The sequence below is a fragment of the Dermacentor albipictus genome, chromosome 1, assembly GCF_038994185.2.
Source record: "Dermacentor albipictus isolate Rhodes 1998 colony chromosome 1, USDA_Dalb.pri_finalv2, whole genome shotgun sequence".
NCBI lineage: Eukaryota > Metazoa > Arthropoda > Arachnida > Ixodida > Ixodidae > Dermacentor > Dermacentor albipictus.
Window position 1 is genome coordinate 438,227,898 of NC_091821.1, and position 24,718 is coordinate 438,252,615.

General features: G+C 45.0%; 2 protein-coding genes and 1 pseudogene across 4 annotated transcripts in view; 1 reads left to right on the plus strand and 2 right to left on the minus strand.

Annotated features, from left to right (window-relative positions):
• The window catches only part of LOC135905127 (uncharacterized), a 55,749-nt gene that overhangs the window by 1,056 nt on the left and 29,975 nt on the right, over positions 1 to 24,718 (minus strand). The gene's annotated exons all lie outside the window — the stretch shown is intronic.
• Positions 3,818 to 23,495, plus strand: msl-2 (male-specific lethal 2). Of its 3 annotated transcripts, XM_070532318.1 has the most exons (4): positions 3,818 to 4,673; positions 8,650 to 8,770; positions 11,821 to 11,892; positions 14,474 to 14,830. In XM_070532318.1, the coding sequence occupies exons 1-4, from the start codon at positions 3,947 to 3,949 to the stop codon at positions 14,688 to 14,690; spliced, it is 1,137 nt and encodes a 378-aa protein (XP_070388419.1). In that variant the 5' UTR covers positions 3,818 to 3,946; the 3' UTR covers positions 14,691 to 14,830. The 3 variants fall into 3 exon arrangements, with proteins under 3 accessions (XP_070388419.1, XP_065292207.1, XP_065292206.1); XM_065436135.2 differs by lacking the exon at positions 11,821 to 11,892; XM_065436134.2 differs by lacking the exons at positions 8,650 to 8,770; positions 11,821 to 11,892 and having other exon boundaries at positions 14,474 to 23,495.
• On the minus strand, positions 6,767 to 7,468 carry LOC135905126 (piggyBac transposable element-derived protein 2-like; annotated as a pseudogene).

A 24,718-nucleotide genomic window follows, 5' to 3' on the forward strand; every position in this document is an offset into this window, starting at 1 on the left:
ATATTTGCAAAACATAACAAAATGAACTCTAAAATATGTGAATACAGGCAGAACCCTTATTACATGTTCTTTTGAGTCGAGTCATAGGACAGTCTTTAATGCAACAAGGCCGGGCACAAAATGTGGAACGTTGCCTGGTGTACTTTTGCGGCAAGGAACATTGTACAAGATTAAGAAGCTTTAGAAAATGTATAGTACTATGAACCACTTTTTAAATGAACAAAATGTTGTCTGTGCGATAGTCTGAGAGCAAAAAAAAGTATTTTGGCAGTCAGTGCAGTAGCGAACACTGTCGACAGCTTTAAATAGCTTGAAGTCATCTGCCTACAAGAGTGTTGAATCGCGGACTAAATGTCAGTTACATTTAGTAAGAAAAGAACAGTGCCAAGAACGGATACTTGAGGAAATCAATCAATCAATCAATCAATCAATCAATCAATCAATCAATCAATCAATCAATCAATCAATCAATCAATCAATCAATCAATCAATCAAAGGTGTTTATTAATGTACCCAGGAACAACCTCGAGGGTCTTGGTGCTGGCGCATTCGGCAAAACAATGCACAGGGAGAACAATGCAAGTTCACACACATATACGCACATACACAGGCGCGCATGCATAAAAAAAGAATAATAATTTTAAGAGAGCATAAAATGTGTACACGAGGAGAATACAAAGCAAAATGAAGGAACAGAAGAAAGAATTACAGATTGACGGAACACACAACATATATGAGAGTTTTTGTTCAGTCATAGAAATACCTCTGCAACTACTTTCAGGAAAATATTAAAATTAGGCATGAAGATATCCAGGCACTCTGAATGGGCGCTATATGTCGCCTGCACTCAAGACAGAGGGTCATAAAGATCTGAAGGCTCAAAGGCGCGCTGTTTCCTTGTGCCTTTCTGCGGATTGTAAAAGCGCCCATTAGAAAGCAAGTGCGAGCAGCAGGTTTTTCCGTGTACTAATTCGTGAAGAAAAAGAACATGCGATTTATTGCGTCTACAGGTGAGGGCGGGTAACGTCAGCGTCTGTGTTAGCTCTATGGAGATGGAAGACTTTTGACAGAATGGATGTTTAAATATAGATGTGAACCTTTTTTTGCACACTTTCGAGAAGTTCACAATTTGACCTACAAGTGCCGCCCCAAACGACGGAGGCGTACTCAAGAATTGGAAGGCATACGCTCTTACATAAAGTTACACACGGCCAGGTTGTTTAAATTCTCTAGTCACCCGACATACTGTGCCGAGCGTTAGAAGTGTACGCTGCCTCGTCTGTTGAGCGTGGGGCGAGAAACTTAGAGTGATATTCTAAGGTCCTTTGTTCCATGAGCTCTTGGCAGAAGAACATCTTTGACGCTGTAAATGAAGTCGCGCTGGTCTTCCGCGTGAAGCTACAACGTTCGTTTTTGATGCATTCATGACCAGCTTGTTTCCAGCGCACCATGACACAAAATTCGCAATGTCCTTCTGAAGAGCGGCGCAATCATTACCATATTTTACCGCTTGGAAAAGTACCGCGTCATCAGCATGTACCAAAATTGAAGAAACTTGAATGAATTCCAAAACGTCGTTAATACACAGCGAGAAAAGAAGAGGGCCCAGGACAGACACCTGAGGAACTCCACTTGTAACCACATAAAGTTCTGACGACTGACCATTTACGCTAACGTAACGGTACCGGTCACGTAGGTAGATTCTTATCAGCGCTGTGACAGAGTGGTGCAGATCAAGTTGTGACAGCTTTTTAACTAGTAGTAGTAGTAGTAGTAGTAGTAGTAGTAGTAGTAGTAGTAGTAGTAGTAGTAGTAGTAGTAGTAGTAGTAGTAGTAGCAGCAGTAGTAGTAGTAGCAGTAGACATTTTATGGCAATTAATGCGGTGTTCCAGCGAAGAAGAGGACTGGAGAAACAAGAAGGACAGAAGGAAGAGAAATAAGTGGCCAAGGTAGACCTTTGTAAATTAATGAGTGTATTCTAACCCGCACCTTATAATTGATGGTGCGACAAACTACTTTATTCGCTGTTCTGCAGGCCTATAAACATGCAACACTACCGTCGAACCCCTAAATTATGCATGCATTAAAGTTGAATGCCAAGCCGGCATGCCCACCCTAGTCAATTCCATTTCCGCTCGTTTATTCTGTTGTGGCAGTGACGAAATTTTTCATCATGGACCAGCACTAACTTGTGATATTCTAAACCGCGTTTCATGTCAGTTGTCAAATTTGAATTCATGAACAAGTGAACCAGCCTCTTGGAGTTTTGGAGCTTTTGCTTGCTTGCACAAGGTTCCGAAAGAGTTAATCCATGTCCTTTCATTTTCTTTATTCTTTTACCCCTTTATTGTAAATTTCCTCTCTCCTAGATTAACTATATTTATTTTATTACCTCCATAGCACGTTATTACTACTACTACTACTACTACTACTACTACTACTACTACTACTACTACTACTACTACTACTAGTAGTAGTAGTAGTACTCCAACTACTGACTACAGCTGCAGGTTTTTTGTTTAAATTCCTTTATTCATAATCCTCACAGGCTGGGTTGGAGATGGGGGAAGGTGGTCACGCCGTTTGACATGATAATTCCTCTGATTCTACATAGTATTTGGTTGTCAAGAATGGCCGATCGTCATGCATAAGTGCACGTGAAGCCAATAAGCAATCACTTTCGCGAAACTGTAAGTGGAATGATACAAGTGTATAAACTGTAAAAACCGGAACCAGACTGGCTTTCTAGGTTATAAGGGCTAATGTACATGTAGGAGTTTCGATTGTTGCTCAACTCAGCGTTGCTGGGTTTGGTATGTTTTTTAATGTGTTACTTTATGAATTCAGTAAAGAGAATAAAGAAAAAATAAAGTAAACCGAAAGTAAAGCTAAGGCATTAGTCCCGGGTTCAATCCCCAATGGGACGAGCTTTTTTTTTTTTTCAGCTGTCAACCTTTTCTTTTTTGTGAGTAGCCCCTTGCTATCATCGGGTAGCTGATATATATATATATATATATATATATATATATATTTTTCAATGAGCTGCTTCTTGAAGCCGGCTCCTACAAAATCCGGGCAGGGATACGGCTCCAACGTCAACTACTCCAACACTGAAGCTATGCCGCATATAAGCTCTCACGCACAGTGATTTCAAAGCGAAACAGAGAAAATTAACTGGCTTGTCGAAGGTTGACACCAGAGGACAGAGTTTATTGATGAAATAAAATACGCCGGTCAAAGCTCATTACATGTCGCAATATTAGTTCGGTTATGTAAGGGCAATGAGCCGAAGACGAAACTGGCGATATCCTACTTGTAAGCTAAGTGAAATGCACGAAACAGCAAAGTATAAAGGGAATACAAAAGTAACAAAAACAATAATTTCATCAGCAGCGTTACAATCATCAATAATATTGTATAATAATTATTATATATACAATAATACATAATAATAATTGCAGGCTAAACCTTACAAAAACATTCTTGACGTTATCGCGCCTGCAATATAGTGTTTAAAAGCATGCCTATTAGTTTATTGCTTCTTTTAGTCAAAATTAGAAAAGCTAGACCCGAGCTGAGCCGCAAAATGTGGGGAACGCGAGGCTGTGTGCCCGTCTCTGCTTGGTTTAACCGAAGCGTTATGGAGCTAAACCTAGGCTCCCTTCTTTGAAAACGGTTTTGAAAGATGCTGAAATATGAAAATAGTTTTGTTTGTGGCTATTCTTAGCGCCAATTGACTACACATGCTGTCAAATTCGGCGCCAGTCCGCCGCTAACAGCTGACCCGCCATGCCTCGGAACGAAACCGTCAGCCGAAGCGGCAGCGACATCGGCAGCCCATAAACAAAACATGGGTCAGAACGAGCGCTAAATGCGCATGAAAAGTCGGTTTTTAATGTATTGCGGGCGCGAGGGAGACCTCCAAAGCAAGCCCGCATTGTGAATCATGAACGCTTTGAACCTCTACCTAGAAACGTGCCGAAAAGTGTTCGGATCGGACCTCGAAGACCACAGTGCCTGGGCTGACATATATCGCCTGCTGTCTCTGCTTAGGCAGGCACTTGCGTGCAGTGTGTGTTCCAATCTCCTGGTCGTCCCGATGTCTTCGTCTTCGTCCAAGTGTCGGCACGCGGTGTGCAAGGGGTGCATAGGTCAGACAATGCGGCTAAGCGCACCCTGCGTCGACTGCAACAACAACACGTCCGGTTTCACCGAGAATCTGCAGCTTCGCATTGTGCTACAGTGCTACAAAAAGATCTGCCGCTACCTGAGTGCGCCCAGCTTTCAGAGGAAGTGGGGTAGTCTGAATGGTGGTACAAATATTACTTTCAGGGACCTTGTCGTCGAAGGGTCGCACCTGGCCGATAACTATCGGCACGCAGATCCAGCTTCGACTAGCTTACCGTCGACGTCGTCCGCAGTGCCTTCCTTGGCAGCTTCGTCATCATTTTCTCCATCGTTATCCTCATCGTGTGCAGCAGCAGCATCCACAACCGTACCTACTCAACCATCGCGTGTTGTGAATCGGACTTCAGCCGTAGCCGCGGCCGCGGTGACGAAAAGTGTGAATGGTGACAGGACGCGTCGCGCTGTGCTGCTCAATGGAGATGCATTGGCACTAGCGCACGACCGTGCCATTTCTGCGCCGTACAAGCTCATAAAGGTGCCCGCAGGTAGGTACTGTGGTTTGAAAAACAGCACGTTTATTCTCTTTGGTTGCCTGAAAATGCTTGATTGGAGGGGGCTGTGCCGTTGGTGCCCCTGTGTACTTTCGGGGCGCATACCGCGGTTTCGCTATTGTCACCGCGCACTCTTTTGCTGGCAGGATGCTTGCTAATATTTCGAGGACGGCTTCGCACGTACATTAAGGGACAGTGCAGCCGTCAAACTGAACTGTTGCCGAGCCGTTAATTTGTGACAATGCGTTCAGAGACTCGTATATGTGTAACGGTTTTCCCCATTCTGACTGACATACCAAACACTGCCACGATCCCGCATTCTTTCGCGAGTGCTTGGTGAAAACTCTGCGTACAAACGAGAATCTGTGATTCGCCGAACGGTTTGTGCCGCCTTTGGACGCGCTCGCTATTTGGTGAAATTGAGGGACAAATAGTTTGAATAGTACAGCTACCCCTGTTTCCAGGGCTGGCTGGTTTGAGCGCCGAAGCTTTCACGACCTTTCACGCGGCGGCGCGCGTTAACGCCCCTCACTCGTACGTTTGGTGGAGTTGACACCAGATGGCGACACCGTCTCTTGCGGCGGCCAGTTTGAACTTTGTTAATCTGTGTAGCGGCGTCGAGGTGAAATTAGGGGCCTATATTTATACCGCCCATCGGATCTTTAGGTGTGAAGCATCCAACAAATGGTTGCGATAATAAAGATGTGCGAATGTTTAAACCGGCCAAGGCCAAGGCTTCACTGCTGTTTCCTCTTTGCTTTATCACTGCATATGTAAAAACGATGTTATCTTTCCGTCCAAAGCTAGAAATTACGATCACTTACAAAAAAAAAAAAAAAAGAGTTCGAACTGGATGCATGCAGGGATACTTTGTAGCTTCAGTCAACGTATCGTTCTGTTTCGGAGTACGAGCTGGCGGTTTGGTTTGCCGACCCACCACGACGATCAACTGCCTTCTTGTACCATAGAGCTCCAGCTATGTTCGGTTTCCTCTCTCTCTCTCTCTCTCTCTCTCTCTCTCTCGCTCTCTCTCTGAGAGAGAGAGATTTGATGAGTTGGATTTATTACTTAGACAGCGATTATACTGGCCGCTGTCCACACCTTAGGCGATAGCACTGAAGTAAGTTTACGAACGCAACACATGCTCACGTGCCCGCCCAATGTTTACGGGCAAAGCTCGCGCATGTAGAATATTGTCGCGTTATTTTTATGCGCATCGAAGCGGTGATCGTTCAACATGAGTACCTTGGCTATACGTACAGTGAACCCACTGATACGGCGATCGGCAGGAAGCAGCATATGCCCGTAGACACAACCGCTGTGTTTTCTACGCCTGTGCGGATTCCGTTTCTGTGTGCTCTTGTGTTGCGGAGAACTGTGCCAAATGCAAACAGCGCTGAGCGCGAGGTCGACGAGCGAGCGAGGCGTGTGTGCCGCAGCGTTTCAGGCGTACAAACTTTAAGTAGCTGTCGTGAATTTGAACGTTTTGTTGTCTCTTGAAAGTGAGATAAAACCAAAAGTGCACGCGTTCGCAGTTGGGACGCGATTTCTGTGTGCTCCGTGTAACGAACATCTCTGATTGTGTTGCGTTCGAAGTGCTACGGCTACAACGTATGCGACTGAACTCGCTTGTGTCGATGTTCTCTGTCTTCCTTCTGCCTGATTGTGTAGCGGCATGCCCGTAACGCCGTGCTAGTAAACGACGCACGTGATCGTTGCTGTCCTAGCGATTGCGTTTGCAAAATTATTTCCAAAAGGTCGCGTGTGGTTTGCCTGAAACGTTACCACTCGTCCTGCGAATAACTCTTAGTTTGCCTCCTCCTGTACCTTCCGGTGCGGTCCTTCCGCAGCCAAACTGGCTGCTCCGTGAGGCAAGGAAATTACTTCTACTGCGTTTAACCCTTTACTGCACAATTTTTTCTTTTGCCATAAGATTATTCATGTCGTTGCAGGGAACCATACCAATAGTTGTAATAATAAAAAAAAATATGTTCAGTGGACTTTTACAGTTTGTATTGGCAGAAAAAGGGTACGTTGCATATTTGCAACAACGTGCACATAAAGAAAATGTTGAGGAAAGCCCGGGTTATTGTGTTTCAAACTGTCACATTTATTTACATGACAATCAGCAAGGGGGGAACACATGGTACAATAGAAAGCTATTTCACTTGCTTGCTTGAAAAGGTTGGTTCTATACCTTGAGCAGTAATCAGTAAGTAATGAGAAATGGTGGACTCATTTTGTAGTGTGGTACACAAAAAAGCAATTGCTCTTGTTTGTGGAACAGAGATGCACTCCACATTTAACGCAGTAGCTCATGCAGATTCCTGTGCAGCCAGGAAGCTTGCAGCGCTGCCGCTTCTTGCTGCAAAGAACCCAGTGACCAACCTCAGGAAAGCAATGAAAATAATGAGCACTGAGGCAGATATTCTTGTTGAGAAATAATACATGATCTAGCCTGACATCCTGAGTTGGAGTTGATGGTCCCTTTTTTTTCTTCTCCTCAGAGGCTTGTTCTACTGACTCATTGCTAGGCCTTCCTCGCTTTTCAGCGCCGTCTTCCCAGCCTTGCAGAGTGATGCAGCCAGGTCCATCCTGAACTCAGCCAACGGAAGTAGCCTTTCAGTGTACTGATCGCGTTTTTTCATGACGTTCCTCTTGTAAAGGAACCAAGCATTTACAGCTGTCAAGTCAAGAATGTGCAGAAAACCAGGAAAATAATATTTTTTCGACCTCTAGTAGGGACAGTAAATGGAGATGAGGGAGTTCAAAAGGCCGACGCCTCCCATTTGCTTATTGTAGATGGTGATCACTGCAGGGCATAGTATCTCACTCTGCTCTTTTTTTTTACGATTATACCTTGATCCACTTGTAGCAGGCTTTGTTCCAACAAATGAAGAGATCAAAGTCACTGCTCGGGTATCTTGCTACCTTGTGCATGACAGCTCAATTCCATCCACAACCGCAACCCTCTCTTCAAAATATCCTCTTCCTTTTTTTCATTTCTTGCTCGCTGGGCTGTCCAGCAGGCCCGGCCTACCTAGCAGGCCAGGCCACTAGCACAGACATAAGGGTGAAGCCGTAACGATGCGAGACAGCAGAGCGCGCGCGCGCTCACCCCGATAAAAAAAATTCGGGCATTCCACCAGGCAACACATTTCACACACGATAAATCCAAACAGACTTACACTCGGGGTCGTCGCCACTCCCGGAAAGTTCGCTGTCTTGGCTATCTGACGGAATTGCTCGGCAATAATAACGTTTAGGATCCATTTCTAGTTCCAGAACAAAAATCAAACCCAGTGAGCACGTTGTTGCAAATACGCAACGTAGTAACTTTCCGTCGCGAGAAATAAACTATTGCGAGAAAATAATGTTTTTTGCCATCTAAACGATTAGGAGGATGTATTGCACAGCTTAACATTTTTTTCCACAGGTTATTTCCTTCAGAAAGGCGTTTATAACTGGCAAAACTTACCTGTATAGCTACGTGCTGGCGCGAGCAGCGTCCACCATATTTGTTTGGCAATAGTTGCGCAGAATGAACACAGAGAGCAGAAAATAAAGACGCTTTTTTCAAACTATTGTTGCAGAAATGCAACATCGTGTACAGGAAGAACCAAATGAACTTAGATTTTGTTTTTATGTCCGTTTATCGGTATGTTGCATATATGCAACAAGGTGCAGTAAAGGGTTAAGTAGTGGCCCTAGGTTAAAAATGTCGGGCGAATTAAGAGATTCATCTTCAAACCCTTTTCACACTTGGGGCAATCTTTCGGCTGCTTCAAACAGCTGCATACAATATCTCCGAACAGACGCGGCCAGCCTGTATACGCTTCGTGCTCGTTGGAGGCGCAAACTTGACGAACACTGCGCAGTTTTCTTGTCTCCTCCGCGCAGCTATTACCGGCTGTTAAGATCTTGAACATCGAAAAGTTTTACGAGGCTGTAATGAACGCGTGGATCACAGGGAGGCGGCCGACCGCAGCAGCTGGCAAATACCCTGCTGCGCCGTGCCTTGTCGTCTGCTACGTGAAAACTACGATCGGGCACTGCGCCGCGGTGCGGCAGAAAGGACGAAGTCACAGAAAGTACGTGTACAATTCACGCAATATACTTGCTCACAGTTGGGAAAACATTTCATAGACTTCGGAGGTTATTGCTGGAGTCGTTTGTTCAAGGTTAAAGCGCGCAAGAATGCGCGTGCGTCGTCCTAAATAGCGCATTCTGTGCAGGCCCGTTTAGACAGCGCAGGCTTTTGCGTCGTTCACAGTCCTGCTAATTGCGTCCTTTTAATTTTGTTAATGAGATTTTGGTGGCATTGTATGCAACATTACATGTAGGGAAGTCCTCCACTGGCACTTGAACGAATAGAAGAGACGTTTTGTGCACCAGCTCGCGAATTCGATCTCGAACTTCCGATTTCCATGAAGTGGGTGGGGAAAAAAAAATGAAGGCTAGTTGGACTGTATTGGTGAATTACGCTTTCGCAACTTAGCAAAGCGCCACTTAGCGAGAGGTGGCTCGCGTATAACCCGTTCGAGCACATGTTAAGGAATTTTCACAAAGGCTGTAATTCAGGCTGTAAGTCACAGCGGCGCTGCTCCCTTGAGTTTTCGATCAGCCGCCCCCCTTCCACTCTACGTAGCGTTGCTGAGTGACGCCACTCGGGCGAGCGATCTGATTGCCCCCCCACGTAACGTCATCGGGGATGCTAGAAACGTGTCGCTTCATTGAGCTTATTTGTTTTATAGCAAACGCACGCATAGTGATTTGCATACCCGTAAAATTAAGCACGCAGATACAATAAATGTAAACGTCTCTTTAGGTCATTGGCCCGCTTGCGCCTGACAATGCGAGTCGTCTGCTACAGCTGTGGCAACGGCATGAGACGCGGATGGGGTTTTCATTGAAAACAGGTGCAGCGACATTTTTGGCAGCAGAAACGTCAATAGTCCCAGCGCTATATTACGCTTGTCTCGTACTACACAGCTGTGCACAGGGAGTAGTACACTGTAGCGACTGCACGCTGCAGGATATCGTGAGCGCTGCATGTCCTTGATTCAACACAGCGATCGCCACCCGCAGTATTGAAAAGGAAGGCGCTTTTAGCGCTAACCGCAGGTTTCGCATTTGCCAAACAGCCTAGATTGGTGTGTAATTTGCCTAGAATGGTAGCGCAGAGATATCCCAGCAAGCCGAGATCCGCGTTGCCACGGCAATTGAACGTGCCTTACAACGTGTCAAAACACCTGCCAGAAAGCCGCCATTTGACTTTGACATACATAGTTGAAACTAGATTTAACGAAGTGATGACCGCGCCCAAACTATTTCGTTAAATCGGGATGTTCGTAAAATCGAAAAAAGAATTTTCGTTTTTTTTTTTCAAAATCTGAAATTGTAACGTAAGGACACGCAAAAGCTACTGCGGCATTCTTTTTGCCACTAATCCAGCCATCTGTCGCATAAACCACGCAATAACGAAAGCAACCACCGCCACCCATACCGAGGCGTTGGTGAGTCCGCTGTTGCGCGCATTGGTGCGGCGTGCAGCTTCGTCGAAGTAAAGTTAGAGCTGCGGCCATGGCGCCTAGATGGTTTAACGCGATAGCTTTAGAGTGCAGGCTCGACGAAAAATCCGTCTTTGTCAAAATTACAAAGAAATCACCGTTTTCTTTCCTCATTTCTCTCAGTAAAAACTTCCCTAAATCGAATTGGGACAAGTTAGTTTTGTTGATTCGGGTTGACGGCAACATTGAACCTTGTGGGTAACTGCCGGGGAATGGAAGTGTTTTCTCTTCGTTAGATCGGGAACTTCGTAAAATCGGGTTTCGTTAGATCGACTTTTAACTGTACAGTGTGACCAAACTATCATGTACCCAAGATTTAAAAATATGCAAATGCCACGTAGCTATACAGAACCAAGGTAATGTTTGCCGTCGCTTGGAGATACTCAAAATGCTTTTCCACTTCGGCTAAATACATGATTAGTGTTAATTTAATAAATCGTTTTGTCAAATATTATAATTGGATAAGAAAGTGTCAATGAGAAAATTGCAGAGCAACATGAACAACTCCCGATACAGCTTTCTGTTGCACAATGCGTGCTAAACAAAGGTTTTTTTCCGAGCGTGAAAGAAGCCCGCGAATGCACGAAAAGTGCCTCGAGCGGCCAGTCGTGCAGCAATTGTTACGAGGGTCCAGAAATTTTTATTCGTCAGTTTTACGGCACCTCGCACCCAACGTGCCTTCCATTTCCTCTAAACTCGAAGAATGGTAGTTTTTTCAGGGCACCGTGAAACATGCCTGTTACGTTACCAAGTGCTTCTATAGTTATACTAAACAATTTAGCTGTTCTTTTTTTTAGAAAAAGCGAGAGGCTGGTGGCGTGGCCGCTCCGAGGTGCCCTCCCCAGTTTGCTGTGACGCCTTCGAAAGACTGCGTTCCATTCCAAGGAAACCAGAGGCTCAACCTAGAAATTTCCGGGACATCTTTTTTTTCCCGCGCCAAAATAGCTTGTATACAAAGAAAAAGAACTGAAATTCGTGGCTTCACGCTGTGACGTTAGGGCGCGACTAAGTTCGAGATCGAAGCTCGGAGTTCATTTTAATGCGAATAGCATTCCTTGCGAACTTCACCATGTTTGTCGAACGTTTGTCCGTCCGTATCCAATCTCTTTCGTTTCAACTTGGGTCACTGGGTGGTCCGTGGTCTAATGCGGTAAACCTTCGGGCTGCTGTGCTGAGAACGTGGACGGCTGGGCATGTGCCGTTGCGCATATGTGCTGCTTTTTGTAGGACAAGAAAAAATCGTTTAAAAGTTACCCGGTGCTGGGCGAAACCGAACCCGCTTCACATACTGTATTCAGACAATGTAGCTCGAATACATGTTTAGGAGATACGCGCCACGCGCTTACTGCGCGGTGGCGCCGCTAGGTGCCGCAGCGTGTCCAGAGAGAAGCGCGAGAGAGGAGCTCGGCTGCAGGACGCGCCTCGTAAGTGACGCTCTTATTGCGGTAGTGTAATATGCGGTGTGTCGCTGCAGTGGTTCAATACTAATCGCATTGACGTCGACAGTCAACCTGAGGTGGTTCCTGCCGGTATTTTTTAATGCGAAAGCTTTGTGTGTCCCATGATCGCAGAAAAGCCGGCGTCGTCCGCGGCGGGTGCACGGTACCAAAAATCAGTGCGACGTCATCAGCGTCCTGTGTGACGTGAGTAGTAATACGGAATATGGTAAATGGTATAACAACGTTTAATAGTAATTACGGGTAATCAAAGTTACAACAAGTTGGAGTAAGGTGGCTTAAGGCGGACTAAAATGAATTAAAGTGGATTGAGGAGGATTAAAGGGGATTAAGATAGATTAAGGTTGGTACAAATTAGAGTGAGTGAGTAACAATTTTATATTAATGGAAGGGGTGAGCGGTATGGGAGGCTAAGCTACGTAGGCTGCCAGGATCACCGGCCGTCCGGCGCATGACGTCGGTCCAGCGTGCGCGCCCATTGGTGGATGCCCGTGTGCATCCGCCTCGGGGGAGTAAACGCCCCCTTTTTTCTAAAGTTGTATCCGACTATACTTAAGAGGGAAAAAAACGATATCACGAAAAAAAAAACAAATTATGGTAACCCAAAGAGAGTCTCATTATTGTTCGAAGCGAGATCAGGATACCTTAGAACACGCACTTATAAAGCCAGATACAACAAAGAAGAAGCATGTGCTTGCTACGGTTAAGCTAGAGAAATGAGGGAGCACGTTTTGTTAGAATGGGAAAATATGTACTCAGCGCTTGTTTTAGGCACCTCTGGTCTCGTTAAAGCCCTTGGTTTCATCGAGCATGGGCAAAGTAAACATGTCCGCAATAGAGATTAGCAAGAGGCGACTGGAAGATTGGTGGAGGAAAATAGGCAAACGACAAACAACGGAGGCGTAAAGAACAAAGTTCCCAATACGCGTTCAGAAAGCGTGGTGATGGGAATTCTTCGCGTTTTTTTATTTTCTTTTTTTTAACATATGTAGGACATTGGGCAATATGATGACAAGAACTCAGTGGCGCAACCCAGAGGGGACGCTCCAGAGGGGACGCTCATAGCATTCCTCTATCCATTTCAGGAGATTTCTCTCGTTAGGCTTGGACGCGTTCGAAACGAGAAGCGATCGCGCAAACTCAAGGTTATCTGTAATACAATGTCGTCGAAGCGGCCTGAGACTAAGGGAAAGCCGTTTGCACAGTCATTTGCTACGAACGAAGTGAATTCTACAAAAACAACGCCAAGTGCAGTTCGAGGCGGGCAGCCGGTACCGCCGCCATGTTTTATACAAACTACGCAAACCACTCAATGAGGGTAACGTTCATTCTGAGAAAAAGCGCATTTCGATCCTGCCATTCCGCTAAGCCTGCTATTGCGCTACACACCCAAAACTAAAGCTGTCTAATGTTTACGCACTTTAAGAAATAGCGTTGTCCAACATTTCGACACCCATTGCTCCCGCTTCAGCGTGAATGCTCGTCATGGCTACGCTCTCGTTGATCGTCAGTAACTATCGAAATGAGCTTTCGCTTCCTCTAAATTCACCTGAAACAGTAGTTACGAGTGCATAGCGCGGCCAATTTCTGAGATTGTTTGTCTATTCCGGCGTTCGTGTGCCTAAACGAGGTGCGTCCGCATGGCAGCAACAGTATGGTTGCTAAATGTATTGCCTTGGCTTGAATGCGTTGGGCACAAGTTGCCAGACGGCGCTGTGTGTTCTATCGTCCTTCTTACGCTTGCATTCTCGCACGTTGAACCAAAAGTCTTGGAAGAGACGCGCACCGTAATGTCCCGGAAAGGTACTTGGGTTTAACGTACGTAAGGCTACAAAGGCTATTCTAAAACTTTTTAATCGTGTTCAGCGAACTTGGCTGCAGTAGCATTCATGTCTGCAGACAGAGGGTTGCGAGGCCCCCTATCATAATCTGTTGCGTACGCTTAATTATGATAGAGAGATTTAGATTAAGGGGACGCAAGAGTTGGGGCGCGGTACTGCGCATGCGCAGTACCGCTCCCCCAAGTGCTGGTGGGCCCCACACTTGCCTGCCCTTAACCTAAAACCCTCTAATAAGCGTCCCACGCATGCGGTTCGTAGCGCACGTAGAACTTTCACGTCTGCGTGCGTAAAGCGCCGCGTTTACAGCTATCGGACAGCTCTGCTTTCCTACCGCCGTTCCGCGGAGGAGCGGTGCTTGTGCATACGATCTTAACGCATCACGTATCACGCAAAGCTAGAACTTGCATCAGTCAACCAGGTGATTTGAACAATCGAGATATGTGTCTCGGTTTATGCGTTCTTTATTATAGTTGATGGTGGGAGCCTTAATTGGTCAGCGGTCGAATCAGCATGCAAGAGAAGACGTTTTGTATTGTTGGAAAAAAAAAGCAAGGAGGAGATGGAGCTGGGGTCCTCACAGGCTTAGGCCCATGCTTTAGTATGTTCTTTAGATGTTTTGAAGAATAGAAATATTGTAAGTGGAAATAGGCAATGCTAGACTGAAATAGATAGCAAAACTCGATTACCTCGAACAGGCTAAGTGGCTATTTGTCGCCGCCCTGTTTCACAAAGGATCTCATTACAAATTGATCGTTATCAGTAGCTACTATTTAAGGGCTTACTTAAGAAACTTGCGTGAATTACCAGCTTTGTAGCTTTGTCAAGATTGCTTCAACAGCAAATACTGATCTGAAACAAATTTAGAACATGTTTGGTTTCGTTGCCATTGGCCCTTAACGTATGTTGCCGCACTCGTTCTTCCACAGTACTGGAGATCACCCGATCCGGTTCGGATTCGACGTCGGCGTCGGAGTGCGGCAGCCCTTCGGCGGCGGTGCCCCCGACGCCAACCGCTGTGCTGCACTACCAGCGGCCAGCGACGACGTCGGCACGCCGGGGCTGTCGGTGTGGCGCGGCGAGCCTGAATCCGGGCAAGCTGACGTGCTGCGGCCAACGGTGCCCTTGCTACGTGGCCGGCGCTAGCTGCAAGACGTGTCGCTGCAAAGGATGCCGCAACCCGGTCGACAAGATCACCCAGCTCTGGGGCGAGGCTCTGCAAGTGGGCGGCGGTCACGATGCCGTCAAGGCGGTAATCGACGGCGGCAAGCCGTCCTCCGAGCCACGGACACATGTGGTGCACATCGTGCAGGTGGACGAGTGACGCAACGCCGGTGTGTGCGTGGGCCATCTGTGTATGATCGTGTTTCTGTTTCATCACATCCTTCATTGAATCCATCAGCATCGTGGTTCTATACCTGTGCGAGGACAGTGTGACGAAGGGCCTTCCTGGAGAAGGTGTATGTGCTGTGGTATTCATTAGTGGTGGGCCCAGTGGACTCTAGCATGGCAGCGACCTACTGGTTGAACACCGCGGGCGGTTTTCTCTGTTGGCCGCTTTGTAAGCGTCGTCAAGTCTTGCAGGTCTCGAGAGCGTTCTTTAGGACGCTGATCGACAGTCTTGGTTTCAAGCTTTGGGCTGGCAGGCATTTAAGGGCTGTCACGTGCTTGAAGGTAGTTTTGACACACTGACATAGAGGTTAAGGAATAAGGCACCATGATTGCCGGCTACAAATGTAGAAAGTGCAGTGTGACATTTCTTAAAGCCTTTGCAGGCACCCATACATGAAATTTGCTGTTGTGACACACACACAACACAGCGCACTAAAAGTAATTTAATATGTAGCAGTGCCAAGGTCCCTTCGCAGCACAAAGCCATTCCTTATAGCAGAGTCCTTCCACTTTTTTCTGGTCACGAAACTGCCGCCTCAGTTTCATATAGAGCCAGCGCCCGCCGCTAGAGGCGCAACCGTGCATGAGAGGGCATGCGAACGCCGCTACCGCTGTGGTTGTGTGCTGGGCAGCCTCGGTATTCTAGCTTTCTCAACTTCCTCAACCGTCGCTTTAGTTCCACGTAACTATTTTTAACATTGAATATGGTCAAATTACTGCCTGAGCGCGTCTTCTGCCATGATATGAGCGCCCGGGACAAAAAAAAAAAAAAAGCCGCACATAGCATACAGCTTGCGGCGGTCTCAGACAAAAAATAATAATAATAATCTGGGATTTTAAGAGCCAGAACCGCGATACGATCATGAGGCATGCCGTAGTGGGGGACTCAGGATTAATTTTGACCACCTGGGATCCTTTAAGATGCACCTAAATTTAAATAAACGTAAATAAATATTTGAATGAGATTTAGGTAGGATTAATGCAAGACAAACTTCGCTACTAAATGTCTTTAAATGCACCTAAAGGTCTGCAAAGCGATGCCATTTCAGTATGACATTTAGGTAGGATTAATGCAAGACAAACTTCGCCAATAAATATCTTTAAAACGCACCTAAACTGAAAAAAAAAACTGTTGCATTTCGCCCCCGTCGAAATGCGTCCGCTGTACACGGCCGGGTGGTCTCGGTCCAGATCTCTACATCATCGCCGTTCGCCTCAACACTTCAGTGGGCTCCGTTTTTTTTAATGTTTGCCTGAAATTAAACACCGCGCATTCGCAACAAAGCGCCACTGGTCCCACTTATCACCAGATGCCAACATATGGGCTGTCACCACCGCTTACCAGTAAGTAAGCGCCAACTCACCGTTGCGCATAGCGCCAGATTGTTCGCGGAGCACAGCTGTAAACTTTTTGTTAAACTGTCGCGGAGGACTCTCACTGTGGGCAGTATCTTACAAGGAGATCAAAAGAATCAAATTGTTATTGCAAAGGGCTGCTACCGGAGAATACTTAATGACAAAGAAAAGGAAACTGAGCTGCTCCGTGCGCTTAAGATTTCTCTGCAAAGCGATGCCATTTCTGAATGAGATTTAGGCGGGATTAATGCAAGACAAACTTCGCTACTAAATGTCTTCGGTGCGGTTTTTAGCAACGGATTAAGGCGAACGTGAAGTGTTAGGACCTGCGCAGTTGAAACTAGCTGTACTGTTATTAGGCGATTGCCTTAGCAAGCAGTCGTTTAGAAATGTCAGTAAGCCCAGCACTTATTCACGCTGCTCGTGGTTTCGACGCACAAACGACGAGACTAGGTATTTTGGTTCTTAATTCGCAACTATTTACAATATGTTAAAAACTTTATAATTCGATTAAGAAAAGAAATAGAACGTGTTGGTGCAAAAACAATATGCAAACACGATCATTTATTTATCATGTAAAATAAGCGGAGCGACATACAGACAGCACAGAGGCGTCCGGTCACGAATGGTCCACCATTCACGATGCAAGTTTGTTAAAAGCATGACACTGACATAATAAGCGCAAAGAAATAACATAAAACGTGAGAGATATGCATTGGGGGGCAGGAAACAAACACCAGCAAACGAATGGCAATAAATACAGAATGCATAATCGATTGTTACTATAAACAAGAAAATGCAAAGCATAAGCATTTCATAACACATGGCAAAACAACTCTCAAACGAACGCAAGTAGCCACATCACAAATACAGCAATTTTTTTTAATGGCTTGTTAGAGATACCACCATTCCACTGTTACTTGCAACACGTGTTCGGCTTCGTTGTCCCATCCCGCCACTTCAACTAAACAGCCCTGCACTCGAAAAATAGCGCAGCACATGCACACAACACACCCGATCACTCAGCTCGCCTCGCACTGCGCACGCGTTTCGGTACGCGAACGATGCCCTCTGTGGCACAGTGGCACCGCGTCGCGGCACCTTTGGGCAGCATATGAACCTCTCCCATAGCGTGACGGCGGAGTTTCGTGACCAGAAAAAACATGGAAGGACTCTGCTTATAGTTATAGGTTTCCCGAAGGCCTTGCTATATCTTTTGATTTTCTGTGCAGATATATTTTCTAAATCACTCACAGTTTATGACAATTTCAGACTCGTAACACTAATATGCAGGCAGTAACTACAACCACATTTTGTTACACACAGTAACTATTTTCACATTTTAATTAAAGACTTTGTAATTAAAAATTGAAAGGAAATGGAAGGAATGCCTGGTAGCTAAAGCTTGCATTTTTTGTAGAATAATGTGCAGCATGGTAGTCAGTATTTGTGGTGCCTCATCTTTCACACTTATGTCATGTGCCTTGCATTATGGTTTCACTAAGCCTGGTACTCCTGACGGCCTCCTTGTGCTGACTCTGGATTAAGCTCAGGTTTCATAACTATGCTTGTTGCAGTAAGCTGCTAGTCTGCAGTCAAATTACAGCCCAGATGCCTGCTTATCAAAGCAATAATTCCATTTTTCAGGCCACTTCGCAAAACGGAATATTTTGTGCCAAAGTGAGTGTAAAGTTGGGAGACTGCTCTTGGTTTGTATACTCTAGGCTGTTAATAAGCGTGTGTCAGTATTCTGTGTTGCAAAGTTTTGTAAAGGCCCAGGAAGAAAGCATGCCTAGCAAAAAAAAAGATCAAGTATGGGCTTGAGCCAACATGTAGACACTGTCAGTGTTGTGCTTAGATCATGAACTGTGTGGCAGCAGGTTTTAAACTGAACCCACAAATGAGAAGTACAGCTTGATGTTGTTGTGTTACTTTGTACAGCTCCTTGTTTTCTCCTGGTGCCTGTTCTATTGTGTTCAGATGTTGGTATGCCTTACTTGAGGTGCAAGATGGGCCGAAAGTTTGATAATCATTTAACATCCATAAAACAATTTTATATAGAGTTCCAAAGAACAGACTGGTAGGTTAGTTGGTACTGCATAACTTGAAGTCAAGTGCAAAAGAGTACACAGGACGACAGAAGGAAACAAAGACACAGCACTGTGTCTTCGACCACGTTTCAGGGCCTGTGTGCCCTTTTGCACTCTACCTAAAGTTATTTTTATATGTTTTAGTCTGTCACGTTTTGTGGAGGGCAGCACTTTGAAGCAAGCAGTGCGGACTATTGATCACTGCCTTAGACCATGAGATCAACAATCACTTGCTGCACATCATATGAATTTTATCATTGCACTGTAAACACACTACCAAATAAGCATTAATGCTTGTGTTTACTATCTGCATGCTTTTAATATCTCAATCAAGTGGGCATTCATCATATTGCTCAAAGTTTTGCACTGCCGAGAGAAGATATGCCACTATGTCGAATGATGGGCTAGCCCTGACACTTCTTACTGTTTGAGCAAGTTTGTTGAGTTCTGAATAATTCTGTAAGATGTTCAGTGTAGCCCTAAGTTGGAAGACATTTTCTCAACATATTTCATATAGGGTTGACGTACTAAATTAATCTAGTAAACATCACTACATTTCCTTTTAAGAACCTTGGTTGTACCACTGTTAAAATTTATGTTTACACTTGTGTTCTATACATGCAACATGCAATTTTCCTTTGCTATTAATGTTCTATTGGCAAATATACATTGACTGAAACTCTGGCATTGTTGCATCGTCATTAGGATAGTGCTGTCAGAAGGAGGTTGTTTTCTTTTTGCTTTATTTTGCGTTGTTTTTGCACAGGTTGTTGTTAAAAAAATAGCAAAAAAGGCAAAGTAAATTAGATATTTAATGATTGCTTTATTAGCGGAGGCATCAATTGTAACAAACAATACAAAAGAAAATATAATCCTCGTGCGTTTTTAGTGTTGCTTCCATCTCTTTTCAGTGCGTTTTACCTAGGTTCCTATTTGATGAACAATAACACAAATGTCCTTTTATAAGAGTACTATGGCCCTTGGTGAGAAGTTATACCAAGTCCTTATTTTCATTTTGCATGATCAGCTCTTGAAGTATAGCTTTCTATTTAGAATGTGTAAGAAAGTTAGACACCAGAAGTTATTACACAATTATGATGTATGTGCCAGCATTTCAAAATTACTGTATTTGCATTGGCCGAAGGCATCTATACTCAGTGGTGGATCTGATAGATAATTGACATTGCTTCAATGTTTATGCAAGTCGTCCTGGCTGTCATTTCAACAAGGTGGCAGTGCTTTGCTTTGCAATGCCTCAAATCATGTGTGTAGTTATTCCAAATGATGCTTATTGCCTTACCAAGAACAAAGATTTTCTTTTAATAGAAATGTTCAAGTTTAACAAATAATTTTTTGTTTGTTACTTTCTGTATTGCACTTTCTTGGTGAACATAACACATATTTTCATTGTGCACTGAGACATATAAGAAAATGCTGTAGCGACTTAATTAAAGAGACCCAGCAACTTACACGAATGCATGTGCTAATAGAAGGAAAAGCTCATGAATTGAGTGTGGATTGTTTGCAAATGCAGGGGTACTGGCAGTGTAAGAGCGAAAAGGTAATCCATACTATAAAAGTCTTATTCACACTAGGATAACTTAATGATCTTTCACAGAAATGGAGCATGTAGCGAGTTTCAGCTGCATGGTGTGAAAGTTGTACTCATTAAGGAAATGCTGAATTTTGTGAACTACTCGGAGTGTTTGCTCATACCCTCTGCAGATGCTGCTGTTCTTAGCCAACATCGCCAGGTCAAACCACCATTTCTGGTATCACTTTTGCCCCATCTTGCACCTGCATTGCAACCTGCGTGCATTGTGATGTATCAACAATAACTTGTTTAGGAGAGAAGGTTTGAATGAATTAGCCGCTGGCTGCACAAACAAACACAGGTACGAAATGAAATGTGCCGAATGAAATGCAAGTTATGCATACTTCAAATCTTGATTTTCTTCGTGTGAGCCGCTTGCTCGGAAGTTCACAGCTCCTTGTACAGTTATTGCATGTGTAAATATCTTGTAAATATATACATATTTCATATATGCAAATTTTGCCTGTAACTACGATGAGTATACCAGCGACATATTTTTACAGAGATAAATAAGAGTAAAGTTCAATAAAGGTCGCACACTATGGGCCAAAATAATGCCTCTGATTGTGGCAGTGCAAGGCTGTCTTCATTTTTTTTTTTGTCACAAGAGAGTTTTCAGTTTTTGGTTTATTTCTCACTGAACTGCTGGATTCTTGTGAGCAGCCTTTGGTGGAATGCAGAATGGTTCTGCTTCTTGGATACTGACTGCCTTTTGTATTTGTACAGTATTGAGATCTCTTCTGATTTCTGTTCCTCCTTAGAAACTGCTTTTTATTTCTCTCTGCCATTTTCTGACCGACGCCGTGGTTATTCATTTCTGACCGTTGCTGTTATTACATGTTCAATTATGTAGCTCTGCTACCTTCACAAATAGTCAGAAAATATGTGTGTCCTGGCTGTTTGGTTTTGTGCGCATTGCTTTTCTTAAAGGATAAGCTCAAACAGCAGATTTAGTTTACGTAGTGCAGAGCAGCTAGGTGTGCTAGTATTCACATGTACAGCTGGTTAATTTTTCTCTAACAATTGAATACAAACAGTTACACCTGTTGAAACATTTCATCGGTGATCCACTGGTTTCGTAGTTTATCTGCACTAGTCTTGCGGAAATAGTGCAGGATATATAAGGAATCATTGTTGATTCCTTAGGAATAGTGCAGGAGTTCAGTGGAATTAATAGTCTGCACATGGAAGAATTTCAGTAGAGGTGTGCCCACCGGTGGCTCTCATAGGCTTTTGAATATTGAAGACATGCTTGACACACAATGCTTTTCAAAAGTACGTCGGGTACTGTGGGCATGACAGTACTTCCCCAAAGCTCCACAGGTTTAGAGAGTTCTGAAATCAGGATATCTATTGATCTTCCGGTAGCTCATGGCCTATGACTAGTGCATTCTTGACTGACCAACCATTTATGTACATACTCGTGAGCCTAGCTGCGAGAATGCACGGTATGTGCAGCCATGCTAAAAAAAAAAATGCCATATCGCAAGGAAAGGTTTCGTGTCTCTAGCTTGTGTCTGTCTTGTGGCCAGCATGAAGTGCTTTCTCGAAAAAGGGCCCTACGGTGACGACCCCAACTTTGACCGGCTAGTGTGTGGGATGCGAAGAGAGCATTTGCCATGCCGCACTTTCAGAATCACTCACAGCGTCAACCTATGCTTGTAGCACCTGCAATCGCTTCAAAAAACGATTCTCGAACCCTGAATGCATGTCGACTACGAAACGGGTGACACACCGATGCAATGGCCAGTTGAATCTGGGAGCTCCGAGAGCCACCGCCAAAGCATGCTGTGTCTTTCCAGCCGAACCAGTTAACTAATGCACGGCGTGGTGGTCAAACTGCGGGCGAGCGTTTTACACACTCCTTTGGTATTTCAAGAACATTAAACGTAATCGCGCAGAGCTTCCCAGTGTCGCGGAACCGACCGAGTGGTCTTCATTGCGGCATAATCGTTGGATTCCGAACAGGGATAGAATACGATCGCAACGGCAGACAACGAATAACCGCGGCGTTCGCCTCGTGTGGTTTGATTTCTGTGTCTTGTTCATATGCGGTACGGTGTTCACTATGCTATGGTAGTGGTCCTGGGTTATGTGCACGAACTTTCCCGTAGGGCGCACTGTCGCACCTACCCTTTTTCTGTGCTCGATCGCCAGACCGCGCGAAAAGCGCGACTCAATGTGGTCTCGGCGTACTTAAATGTGGGTGTGTGCTTTGCTGACTCCTGGAAAGTGAGAGCTCTTTTCTAGTTTGGATTCGGGCTCACGCATCGAGAAAATGCCCGCGCCTCTGTCTAAATTGTTATTTTTCTTCTTTTTTGTACTTGTTGGTTTTTATCGCAGCTTTTTTGTTTGTTCGCTAGTGCTGTTATTTGTTGAATGCGCTAGCCGTGTAGTTAGTAACGTGCAGATCGATTACGTGTTTTAAAAGTAATTCCCGACTGCGTAGTGGCTGTTCATTGCAAATCAGCTTGGGCACAAGTGTATGAAAACTGCACTGTGACTATTATCTTGGGAATGAATGGGAAAATCTCGTTTTCTCGACACGTATACGCTTCATCCAGGTAAAGCCGAGGGGGCGTTGCGAGGATCACTGCATCATATGAATTTTATTCTAATTTTTACTTCATTTGAGATTGTACAAATTCTCGCGTACAAACGATGCAGAGCTGTTCCGTGGTGATCTTGTTTCGAAAAAGCGAAGATATGACGAAATCGGCGTTCTCTTGCTGCTGCACTTGCCGTGAAATCATTTGTCAGAAATGGGAGGCACAAAAAAAAAATAATGTTGCGGCTAACCTGTAGTCGATTTGTGACGCTCGCGTAGTGAAACGTGCCCGTTTTGTTGGATCATGGTAAAATATTCTCGATTTACAACGATTTTCTTTCGTTGTCCCTGTTACTCTTAACTAGTTCGCATCGAACAAATATTCATTCGTCTACTGGTTAATTACTGTTTGTTAAGACGAGGGAACACACGACTAGACAAGGTTTGTTAATTTGCTGTGTGCAACTTTTTCCTTAAATCCCCCATAAATCGTACGTTTATGGAAATCAAGGCAATTCAAAATTCACTTCATTCAAAAGATGAACGGCCATTTTGGCCGTGAAATAAACGCAATCCGTTGCAGAGCGCGGTCATTTCTCGAGGTTGTTGCCCGACGAATAGTGAAACTTCCACAATTTTTTTCTCTTCGTAGTGAGCTCTTTCTTTCTGGGCAGACTGGCATGAGATTTTCATTTTCTTTATCACGATTTTTTGTGTTTTCCGCAATCATTACAATCTCTTTCGGGGACCTGCTAGTTTTATCATGTGGCGTTTTGCTCTTGTGGCGGAGAGAATGCTTCATCTGATATTTAAATGACTCGCGATTGTAGGAGTGTTTCTTTTTCTTTTTTTCTTTTTTGATCGATGCCAAACCAACTTTCAAGTTGGAGTGCAACTACGCACAGGTTCTCAGTGACGACCTGAACATAAATTTCTGTTAAAAACAGAGAATAAAATTTTAATGAACTGAGTGTCTGTGTTTTAATTGCAATTTATATTAGTTACCTGTTCGCATTTTTCATCGGAGCTTCCTCGTTCGTTTTCTTGGGGGAGTGCTGACACATACTTTCGAAGTTGTATACAAACACTACCACGCAATTCCCGTGCGTAAAGAAATAACATTTCGCAAGTACGAGGTTGTGGGACACTTGTGAGATATGTTAGTTTTGTACCAAAGTTGTCCCGAAGTGCCTAACAGGGTGCTATACACATTACCGTGACGTTATTCCAGGTAGCAATATCAGTGGAGGAAGGAAATAAACTGTAGGAGAGAGCACTACGTCACGCAGCAAGCCTTGGCAGGGCGGCTAGTTCTAGCCTAGCCATGGAAAGAGAGCACACCGTGAAGCCATTCTCTCTTTCTCCCTCGCGGTATCGGCCCAGCACGTGACCTCCCAGAGACAGCGTATTGGTCGAGGTTTGATTCCCGGTAGTTTTAAATTGATGCGCACTTTTTCGGCTGCGCCATGGAGGAAGGCAAAAGGATAGGCCTTGACGTCGCCCTTTGTGAAGCTCAGTAACGTCGGAAGTTGCTACTCTGCCATCTTATCGGAGCAGATTCTTCTCTCTTTACATTTCTTGCCTTGAGCGCATAACCGCACCGGGCTGCTCGGACGTGAGCGCCGTAGTGGTCCGACCAGCGGACCCAATCGCGGTGTATACCACCGCGATACCGTTGCCCAAGTCCATTTCGTCCAAGTATCGTGCTCTAGCGTTAAAAGGAGTTCATGCACTCCGCAAGTTAGAGTGTGAGGCCGGTCGCCCGCTACTTCTGCAGCTGCAGCACCGGCGGCAGCAACAACAATGTCGAGGCCAAACTCAACAGCGTCGAGGATATGATCAAGTCGATGAGGGAAGCCATCGAAGCCTTCCAAACGGAGAACGTCCACAGACTCAACAATCTCGAGAGGAGCGTGCAACTAGTGCTAAGCCACCCAATGTTCGCACCTCTATACCAATCAGCTAGTCAACCAAGTGAAGCGAACCGGAGAATTGCGAATAGGACAATCATGACCTCCAACTACACAGGCATAACAGTGTGGCAGTGGAACTGCCGCGGCTTCTTCAAGAAGAGGGCGGTTGTCCAGCAGCACATCGAACACGCCGCGCGCATGCCCGACGTGGTCCTACTCCAAGAAACGCTGACGGACAAGCCGTCCCTCCCCGGCTACAGTGTGCACGCGGGCCCGCCCGA